The sequence below is a fragment of the Melospiza melodia genome, chromosome 5 (assembly GCF_035770615.1).
Source record: "Melospiza melodia melodia isolate bMelMel2 chromosome 5, bMelMel2.pri, whole genome shotgun sequence".
Taxonomy (NCBI): Eukaryota; Metazoa; Chordata; class Aves; order Passeriformes; family Passerellidae; genus Melospiza; species Melospiza melodia.
Genome location: NC_086198.1, coordinates 43,084,827 through 43,094,021, shown reverse-complemented (window position 1 = coordinate 43,094,021; position 9,195 = coordinate 43,084,827). Strand labels below are relative to the sequence as shown.

Below are 9,195 nucleotides of genomic sequence, written 5' to 3'. Positions count from 1 at the left end.
GCGTCGGTCGGAGCGCTGTGCGGCGATCCGGATCGGGTGTTGTTGGTGCTGGTGCTGCGCAGAGTTCAAGACGCTCAGGAGTCGGGATCTGGGCCCAGGAATCCGGGTCCGGACCCTGCCGGTGTTTCCTGTGGGAGCCGGGCCGAGCCGCTTCTTCCTCGGTGGTCAGGGTGTGGGTGCTGGGGCTGGAGGATCGAGGTGGGATCGGGGCTGGATCGGGACCGGCATCACCGCAGGCGGGAAGACCCGCTCCGGGACAGGCGCTGTTGCTCCAGCTGCGGCCGGCGCAGGGCTGGGTCCCGCCGGGGCTCCAGGCCTGCTCCAGCTGCGGCGGCAGGGAGCCGGTGCTGTGCCACTGCCGGGACGATGCTGCTTGCCGGGAGCAGCCTCGGGATCACGGCTGGAAGCGGGAAGGACACGGAGACCGCCCGTACCGGCCCTGGGACCCCATCGGTATAGCCGCTTGCTCAGCGCCACCGCTGCCCCTGGCCTGGTAGCCCCGAGGGGACACAGACGCCCCCCCGGCCCGGTAACCCCGGGGGGACACAGACGCCCCCCCGGCCCGGTAACCCCGGGGGGACACAGACGCCCTCCCCGGCCCGGTAACCCCACGAGCCCCGTGCTCCCCTACGAGCCCCGTGCCTAGGACGGCCGCTGGGGCCGAGGCGTTGCTGCTCCTGCTCCAGTTGTGCCTGCGTGGGACTGGAGCCCCAGGGAAACACAAGGGAAAAACCCCCAGTGTTAAAAAACCAGTGAAAACTGTTTGTTCTTTATTTCCAGAGCAGTCAAACGCTGAGAACTGACTGGCCCAGCTGCACATTGAACACAGAATTTCAGTCATCTCAGCACCCTGCTCCAAACACCTGGGCCAATCCCAGGGCTGTTCCAAAGGCCCTGTGTGGGATGGGAATGACTGCTGCCAGTAAGAGAACTCCTCTGCAAATGCAGCTCCTTCCCTTCTGCTAATGCTGCTTTACACACCAGCCCCTGCAATGGCCGTAGGGCACAACTGGCTGGCACTCAACATGTCAGCACCAAACCCTTCCCCATGACCCTGATTTTTCTGCCCTTTCCAGGATTTACCCAGCAGCTGGAAACGTGCTCACACAATGTCCCTCTGCTTCCCCAGAAGAAGTGAACAAGACAAGTCCTGAGGGTGACCTTGCTCCGTGGCCAAAGTTCCTCTGGAGAGTGGCAGGCGGCCTTTCCTGCAGGTGAGCGCCGCCAGGCCAAAGCGATGGCGGCTGCTGAGGCCGGGGCTGTTTCTGGCCCAGAGGCCTCGGTGTCTCCTGCTCGCTGCCAGCCGTGCTCCCTGGTGTTCCCCCAGCGTGTCCCAGCTGGCTGGGAGCGCAGGGCAGGAGGAGCCAAAGCTCCTGAAGGCAGCAGCCCCTCGTGTCTGTGGGATCTGCAGGAGGAGCTGTGCCTGCACCGTGGCTCCTGGGCCCGCTCTGAGCAGGCATGTGGAAATGCTCCAGCCCACACAGAGAGCACCAAGAGCCCAGAAGGACCCCAAGGAGCAGCTGGCATTACCAGGGAATGGAGGCCCAGGCTGTTTGCAGAGGGGCTCACACAGCAATTCCCAGTTCAGAGCTCCCACACAGCTGCAGGTATGTCCCAGCCACCCCAAATCCCTTCCCTCCTCCCCAGCCTGAGGCCATCATCCATCAGCAGCATTGAAGCCCAGGCAATCTTCCCCCACAGATACTGAATCCCAGGCAGTAGCCCTCAGAGATACCTGAAAATCAGTGGGATGGAGTTTGGAGTTTTTCAGGGATCCAGCAGCAAGTGCACAAGTGAAGGAAAGCTTTCACAGGTAGGCCCCACTGGAGGTGTGCTGCAGACAGAGCTGTGCATCCCCTTCCTGAGAGAAAAGAATTTGGAGAGGCCACTGCTGAGGCTCTGAAAGGAGCTGAGCTTCTGCAGGGAGAGATGTCTCCCCCTGGGTACAGGGGCTGCCCCAGCACAGGCTGGGGGCACATTTGGCCACTGCCTTCTCCTGCTTTGAACACCAACTGGATGTTCTCCACTCTGGAGTGGTGATTTCACTCAGGGGGGTGAAATCAGCTCAATTCCAGGCAGCTCTGTCCAGTGACCCCAGGGACACCACTGGGGTGAGGGTTATAAACAGCCAGTTCTATGGAATATAACCTTGTCCTTGTCCCTGTGCTGCTGAGCTTCCTTGGAAGCTCTGCTGGCTCCTGGCACAGCTGCTGTCCAAGGCAGCAGCTCTGCATGGCAATGCCCACACTCCATGGGGCACTGGGAGGTTACTGCAGCAGGAATGGAGCAGGGAATTTCCCAGGGGCTCTGGGAATAATTCATCAGAATTAGCACAGCTGACATTGAACCCCAAATCTGGGCCCCACACAGAGAACAATCTTTGTCCTGCCCCGTCAGCTCAAACCCCTGGGCTGGGAAGTTTTGGGAATAGAATAAATGGAATTACACAAATCACAGCAAGTGGAATCACCCAGAGGGACAATCCAGGTCCCAGACAATTCCTCCACAATCCACTATGGGGGGAAACACCCTGTGCCTGCCAGGAGCTCTGAGTCTGCTTTTCCTACCAGCTCCTGAGCAGTGTCAGGGCCACCATGAGAGCTTTAAAATCCAAATAAACCCCAAATCCCACACAGTGAATAATCCAAATAAAGAAATGCATTCTTGTCACCAAAGCTCAAAACTGTGTTGGGAGTTCTGACAACAAGTTAATGGGATTCCCAGGAATCTCATTAATGCTCTTGGTTTCATTTTTATGTATTTTTAATCCCTCAGTGGGCAGCCTGTACAACTTACCCTGGGATTTAGAGGCTGAGCACGGCTGGCTTTGGATTGACCTTCACCTCTGGCCCCAGCCTGTGCAAACACACCTTGTGCCAGGGTGGGTGAGCTCATCACCTCAGCTTTTCCCTCCTAAATATCCCCTGCTTATTTCCCTGCAGATTAACTCACACTTTGCCCCAAACCATCCACTCCTCACCTCCATGTGGCCTCCAAGTGTCCATTCTGTTCCTCACAGGTGCCCTGGTGACACCACATTGGTCCCTTTGCCTTTCTCCAGCCCGAGGCCGCTCCTCTGCTCGCTCTCTCCAGTCTCATCCCACAGGGATCCTCTTGTCCCTTCCCTGCTGGCTGCTGCCAAGGAAGGAGCACACAGTGAGTCTCAGGGCTGCCCCCTCAGCCCTGGAGAGCCCTGGCTGTGGGCCCTTGGATTTCCCAGGGGAATTGTCTGCTGCTCTCCCTTCAATGACCTCGGCAATTCCCTCACAAATGCCACCTCACTGCCCCTGACATCCCCTCACATTGCATTTCCCCACACAAACAGTTCTTGTATCCCCTCTAGATTGCCCCAGGTTTGCAGCTACATGAATGGCATCATCTGTGCCCACTGCTCGTTACTCACCCAACCAAACTCAAGAGCAAATGTTGGTTGGGCTTTAATAACAACTTGAAATAACTTTAAAGCAAAACAAGTCACCTTTTTCTTCTGTGTTTCTGGACTTACCTCTGAGGATGTGTGCTGAGCTCTGGGTGGAGGGGCCTGTCAGGCTGAAGGGCTGAGTTTGTGTTCTTCTCACTGGGGCACCAGAAATCCCCCAGTCCCTTTTCCCAGGCTGTTCCCAGGCTGTGGCAGCACAGGCAGATGCAGCTCTCAGCACTCCCTGCTCCAAACACAACTCTGGCCTCCACTGCAATCTGTCTCTGCTGGGAGGTTTTCTCCTAGAGAAATCAAAGGATTGCTCATGGCAATTGGGAGAATGAATTTGCACAAAGGGAAGTAAGGAATAAAATCCTGCTCCAGGAGCCCTTGGGATCTGCAGGGCTGCTTAGGGAAGGGGACAGTCACTCCCTGCAGTGCCCCCAGCCCCACCTGCAGCACCAGCACAGGCTGCCAGCTGGGCTCTGCCAGCCCCTCTCCGTCACCCTCCCGGTGCTGCTCCCTCTCAGTGCCCTGGGCAATCCAGCCCTGAGCCTGGGCAGCCCCAAGCTCTGGCTGGCAGCCCAGGGACAAAGGGACACTGCCAGGGATGAGGCACATTCCCAGCAAACGCTCCCAGCAGAGCACACAGGCACCCCTGGAGCTCCTGTGGGGGCTGGCAGGAGGGCACAGCCCCCGTGGGGTGGCAGTGGCAGTGACAGCAGCAAACTGCCACGGTCTGGTGGCACAGCAGAGACACCAAGGGCAGCAGTGCCCACGGGAGGGGCACAGTTAATGCTGCTCCCTGTGCTGCCCCATCCCAGCAGAAAGCTCCAGGGGGATGGACACTCCTCCCCTTCCCCCAGCCCCAGGTAAGCACTGCTCAGTTTCACACACCCAGCTCTCACCTCCAGCTGCTCTGGGGCTGCTGCCACATCCCTGCCAAGGTGCCAAAGCCACTTGGGACAGGGCTCCCTCCGTGTCCCAGGGCTTGGGGATGGCAGGGACCAGGGTGCTCCAGCAAGGACAGCCTGAAACCAGAGCAGATGTCTCAGGGTCAGCAACGGGCTGGGGACAGGAGTTCTAAACCCAGATTGCTGAAAACAGCCCCCAAAATGTTCCATGATCACACCTTTAAAATGGCTCCAAAGGGCAGCAGCTCTGGCCAGTACCTGCACGATTCCCTGTGCCAGCCCTGGCTCACTGAAAAACAAAAGAGATCAACCATCACACAGGCCCTGTTTGCAGAATTCCTGATCCAAAGCCTCACCTTTCCTGCCCAGCACTGAGGGGAATCTGACACAGCACTAATAAGTAACCTTTGCTGAGAGCAGCCACCACCTCAGCCTTGGCAAGATCTGCAGTGAATGGACCTAAGTTCTAATCCTGAACCTAAATTTCTGTCAGTTTTTGTTAGAAAGATACTGGACAGTAAATCATGCAACAGAATTTAAAAGTTGCACAAGGAATAACAAGGCCCAGAGCAAACCCAAACCACCCCCATCACTGCTCCACCCCAGTTTTGGGAGAAATACTGATATCATTTCAAATACTCCCCTTCCCTCCCACTCAGTCCTTCCCTGCACATCCCTGGAGAGGACTGACTCCATCTTTTGTTCCCAAGAGCCCCTCTCCAGCCCAAAGCCCATTTCTCACAGACACAAGCTGAGCAAGCCTGAGGCATTGCTCCCAGCAGCAGGTGCAATTGCTGAACTCCCTTCTCCCTGGATTGCTCTTTTAAGCACTTGCAGGAAACTCACCTGAGCCCAGAGCCTGTTGTGCTTTCCCAGAGGGAAACAGAGCCTGATGGGCCACAGCTCTGGCCACACTGCCCTTGTTCCTGCTGACCTGGGAGGCCACAGGTGAGCCCGGTCCCTCAGAGCCCATCCTTGGGCACCAGGAGAGCTGGAGCTGTTCCCAGATCCCAGTGCCCTGCAGGGCTGTGCTGACAGAGCACAGGCTGAGCTCTGTGCCCACACCATCCCTCATTCTCCTCCCATTGCTGCCAAACTCTCCCAGCCCTGCCCCTGCATCTGTGCCAGGGCCAGGGCCTGCCCCAGCAGGAGCTGTCACCCAGCCCAGCCCCAGCTGCCCCCCCTGGCAGAGCTGGGAATGCACTGAGAGCTCCTGAAGCCCAGAGCAGTCCTGGGGGCACAGACAATGCCCAAGCTGCCCCTCAGGGCACAGCCAACACCACAGCTCCATCATCCCCAGGGAACTCTGGCATTTGTCCCTTCACCTCTGCCCTTGTCCAGCAGGCACAGCTGGGGCTGGGCTGGCACAAATGGCATTGCCATGGCAGGCAATGCCAGCAGAGAGGAAAAGAGGAGCCCTGTGTCCCTGTGACTTACCCCACAGCGTGGGCAGGACCAGAGCCCTCCAGGGCAGAGCCTGGTGCTGAAGCCTCTTGCCTTTGGCTGCCCAAACACCAAAGCTTCTGGCAAAGATGGGAGGAGCTGGATGATTTTTCCTGCCCTGAAAGAAAGGAGAAAAGAAAATTAAGTCCACTGTGGAAGTCAAAGGATCCCAGCTCTCATACTTCTGCTCTGATTGCTCCCTATGGGGTTTATCCATGACAGGTGGCACCAATTCAAACACAAACGTGTCCTTTGCCAGCATTTTTATTCCTGACTATTTCAGACAATAACAGGAAGCTCATTTTTCATATTGCATTCTCTGCCCAATTTGAACAGAACCATTTTTATCCCAGACCCCACATGTCAGTCATTCAATCCTTCACCACTGGACTTTGCACAAAGGCAGGGACACTCAGGGTGCTGCATCACAAGAAATCCCAAAGAGAATCCCCTCCAAAACCTCACAGAGAAAGGATTTTTGCTTTTGGGACACAAGAAAGGCCTTTGACCATTTGCATCCACGTGGAAAGCCCACACTGAGCACTTGGCTTTAAAGATGTTGCACTTGAAGTTACAGATATGGAATTGCTCTGGGATTTGGCATTTCCTGCACCCACACAAACACATTAAGGGAATGAAGTGCAGAGTCCCAAAGTTTGGTTATTCCAATGCTGCTTTGGTAGTGCCACTTGACACACCAAAATCCACAGCAACACTTCAAAAAATGAAAAGTAACTTTCACCCCACATCCCCCTTCCTTTCGATTTTGCAGTTTTGGACTCCTCTTAAGAACAGGTTAAAGGAAAGAAGAGAAAAGCCCAGGACCTGCTACCAGCCAGGGCACCAAGCACCTGTTTCCCACAGATTCTCCTTACAGCTGATGGCTTTTCTAGGAAAGCTTCAGTTCCCCTCACCACAATCACCTGCAGCACTCAGTGCCAGCCCCAAAGGGCAGAGCACATCTCTGTGCTGTCCAGGGAGCTCAGTCCCTCTCTGTGGGACAGAACCTGCTCTGGGCCCCAGAGCTGACTCCAATCCCTGCTGGCTGAACTGTCCAGCTGTAGGATCCAGCTGGATGCTGAGGGGCAGAGTGTGTGACCCTGTGTGAAAGCCAGGCTCCAAAGGCAGCCCTTGGTGCCCAGCACTGCTGCTGGCAGCCCTGGCACAGACGGGATGGGGCCTCCCCACAGCTCTGTGCCCTGGCACCGAGGGTGGCACAGCAGAGGCTGCTGGAAGTGAAACCAGCGCTGCATTTCCATGGACACTGATGGCACTGAGAGCCCAGCCCAGAGCTGCTCCTGCCCAGCACAGGAGCCCCAAGTGCTGCTGCAGGCACAGGCTCTGGGGGAGCTCTGCAGCTGTGACAGGCAGGCAGCAACAACAATTCCCAGGCACAGAGAGATCCCTCCCCAGCTGCTCCAACAACTGAACCTCTGTGGCTCAGCCTCAGGGCTGTCCCTGCTCCAGGCAGGAGGAGCCACACAGCCCCGAGGCTGGGGCACACCCTGCCCTGCAGCAGGAAACAAGGGGTTAATGAAGCTTTGGGGACACGTCCTGTCCCCAGAGGGGTTTGACAAAACACCCAGCAGTGTGCATCTTTAATAAGGACAGCTTGTACCTATCCTTGCAACAGACTCACCTACGCCAGCTGAGACCCAAATCGTTCCAGTGCCTCAGGAAATAAATACAAAGAAACTCGTCCCTTCTAGGGTAACAAAGTGTCTCGGGGCCCAGCTCCCGTTTCCTAAGGCAGAACACACGGAGCAGGGGAAATGCCAAGTCCCAAACCCAACAAAACCTTGTTTTCTCTGGGTTTCCATCAGGACCGCTCAGGTTTCCCAGCGCCCCCCAGCTGCAGCCACAGGAGCAGCTTCTCTCTGGGACCCCGGGGTGGGCACAGGGACCCCCATCACGCTGCTTCCCGGGACACAGAGCCCAGCCCAGCCCAGAATGAAACATAACAAATGCAGTTATTGCCTCTGCCATTCGTGTATTAGCTCTGGCACAGTATGAAACATAACAAATGCAGTTATTGCCTTTGCCATTCGTGTATTAGCTCTGGCACAGTGTTATTGACCACAAAACTCCTGAGACAGTACAACCTGTAACTACTGCTCTTGATAAAAGCATCATCTGTCAGTTCATGTATGCACTGCAGAGCTTTAATAAATAGCAGTGCAAGGGATACTATTTTAGACTGTAGCATAATAGAGACTGTGAAATGGTAAAATGCTTTTACATGTAAGGAACTCAGAACATGGTGCAAGATAATTAGGAGATTTCCCACATTTGGGGACAATCTTATCTGAAACACAAGATAACAGAAACAGAAACCAGAGCACCGAGAAAAAAGGAAAAAATTATTGATCCTCGTTGTCAAATACCGAGGGAGTGAAAATAAAACAGGATGGCACCACAGGAAGAAATAAAGTATATTGGTTTAATCTACAAGATGGCACGAAGGTTAAAACCAAGCAAAAGAACATCTAAACTCCAAGGACTATTTGAATACGTACAAACTCGAATGAATATGCATACACCACTGCAATGGAACAGAATCTAGAGAACACGGTTTAAGGTAACCGGCTGCTCCTGGCAAACAGCCCAGCACCCCAGCGCTGGCTTTTATCCCTTAACAAACGTGTAAAAATTCTAAGGAGTGAACTTTGTTTCTCACACAACAAAGTGCTGCCCCCGCAGCCGGGACGAGCCCCAGCTTTATTCCACGGAACGCGATCCCAGAGAGCCGCAAGGCCCGGGACAGCCCCGTCCCACCCACAGCGGGTGCCCCGCAGCAGCAGCGCCCGAAGCAGCCCCGGCCCGCTGTGGGTGCCCCGGCCCGCTGTGGGTGCCCCGGCCCGCTGTGGGTGCCCCGGCCCGCTGTGGGTGCCCCCGGCCCGCTGTGGGTGCCCCCGGCCCGCTGTGGGTGCCCCCGGCCCCGCTCCCTCCGCTCCGGCCGCTCACCTGAGGGCACCGCCCGCCGCCTCCCGGCGCCGCTCCTGGCTCCGAGGCCGCGTTCTGCGCTGCAGGGCGCGCTCCGGGGGACGCGGGCCCGGGCAGGGCCAGGGTGACCCGGGCTGAGGCGGCTGTGCCAGCGCTCTGTCCCTTCACGGGGCTCAGGCCGGGCAGCGGGGCCCCGCCACCGGCCGCCATTGCACCGCGGAGCAGAGTCAGGGACGGCCGAAGAGCCGAGTGGAGCCGAGTGGAGCCGAGTGGAGCCGAGAACAGCCGAGTGTGGCCGAGAACGCCGAGCGTACCCGAAGGGCCGACTCTGGCCGGGATTTGCCGAATCGATCCGAGTTTAGCTGAGGCGAACTGAACGGAACGGGACGGAACCGCGTTCAGCCGAACCTAACTAGATAAGCCGAACCGAACTAGATAAACCGAACCGAACTAGATAAGCCGAACCAACCTGAACAT

At 56.7% G+C, this 9,195-nt stretch overlaps 1 protein-coding gene across 5 annotated transcripts; it reads right to left on the bottom strand.

Moving 5' to 3' along the window:
• LOC134418635 (uncharacterized) lies at positions 1 to 8,943 on the bottom strand. Of its 5 annotated transcripts, none has more exons than XM_063157198.1 (8): positions 8,740 to 8,943; positions 5,770 to 5,893; positions 4,551 to 4,621; positions 4,327 to 4,449; positions 3,506 to 3,720; positions 2,981 to 3,135; positions 1,736 to 1,861; positions 1 to 185 (listed from the first exon to the last, which is right to left on the bottom strand). In XM_063157198.1, the coding sequence occupies exons 1-6, from the start codon at positions 8,926 to 8,928 to the stop codon at positions 3,096 to 3,098; spliced, it is 762 nt and encodes a 253-aa protein (XP_063013268.1). In that variant the 5' UTR covers positions 8,929 to 8,943; the 3' UTR covers positions 1 to 185; positions 1,736 to 1,861; positions 2,981 to 3,095. The 5 variants fall into 5 exon arrangements, 4 of the variants coding, with proteins under 4 accessions (XP_063013268.1, XP_063013269.1, XP_063013267.1 ...); XM_063157199.1 differs by lacking the exon at positions 1 to 185 and adding an exon at positions 684 to 702; XR_010027832.1 differs by lacking the exon at positions 1 to 185 and adding an exon at positions 7,415 to 7,519 and having other exon boundaries at positions 742 to 1,861; positions 8,740 to 8,908.
• Between the last annotated feature and the right edge of the window lie 252 nt (positions 8,944 to 9,195).

What these genes read in the sequence shown, in the direction of transcription:
- LOC134418635 (XM_063157198.1), bottom strand. Translation starts at nt 8,928, where the DNA reads ATGGCGGCCGGTGGCGGGGCCCCGCTGCCCGGCCTGAGCCCCGTGAAG. An exon ending in GGTCCTGCCCACGCTGTGGG is followed by an intron (nt 4,622 to 5,769) that starts GTAAGTCACAGG and finishes TTTGTTTTTCAG; the next exon opens with TGAGCCAGGGCTGGCACAGG. An exon ending in CAGCCCCAGAGCAGCTGGAG is followed by an intron (nt 3,721 to 4,326) that starts GTGAGAGCTGGG and finishes TGATTTCTCTAG; the next exon opens with GAGAAAACCTCCCAGCAGAG.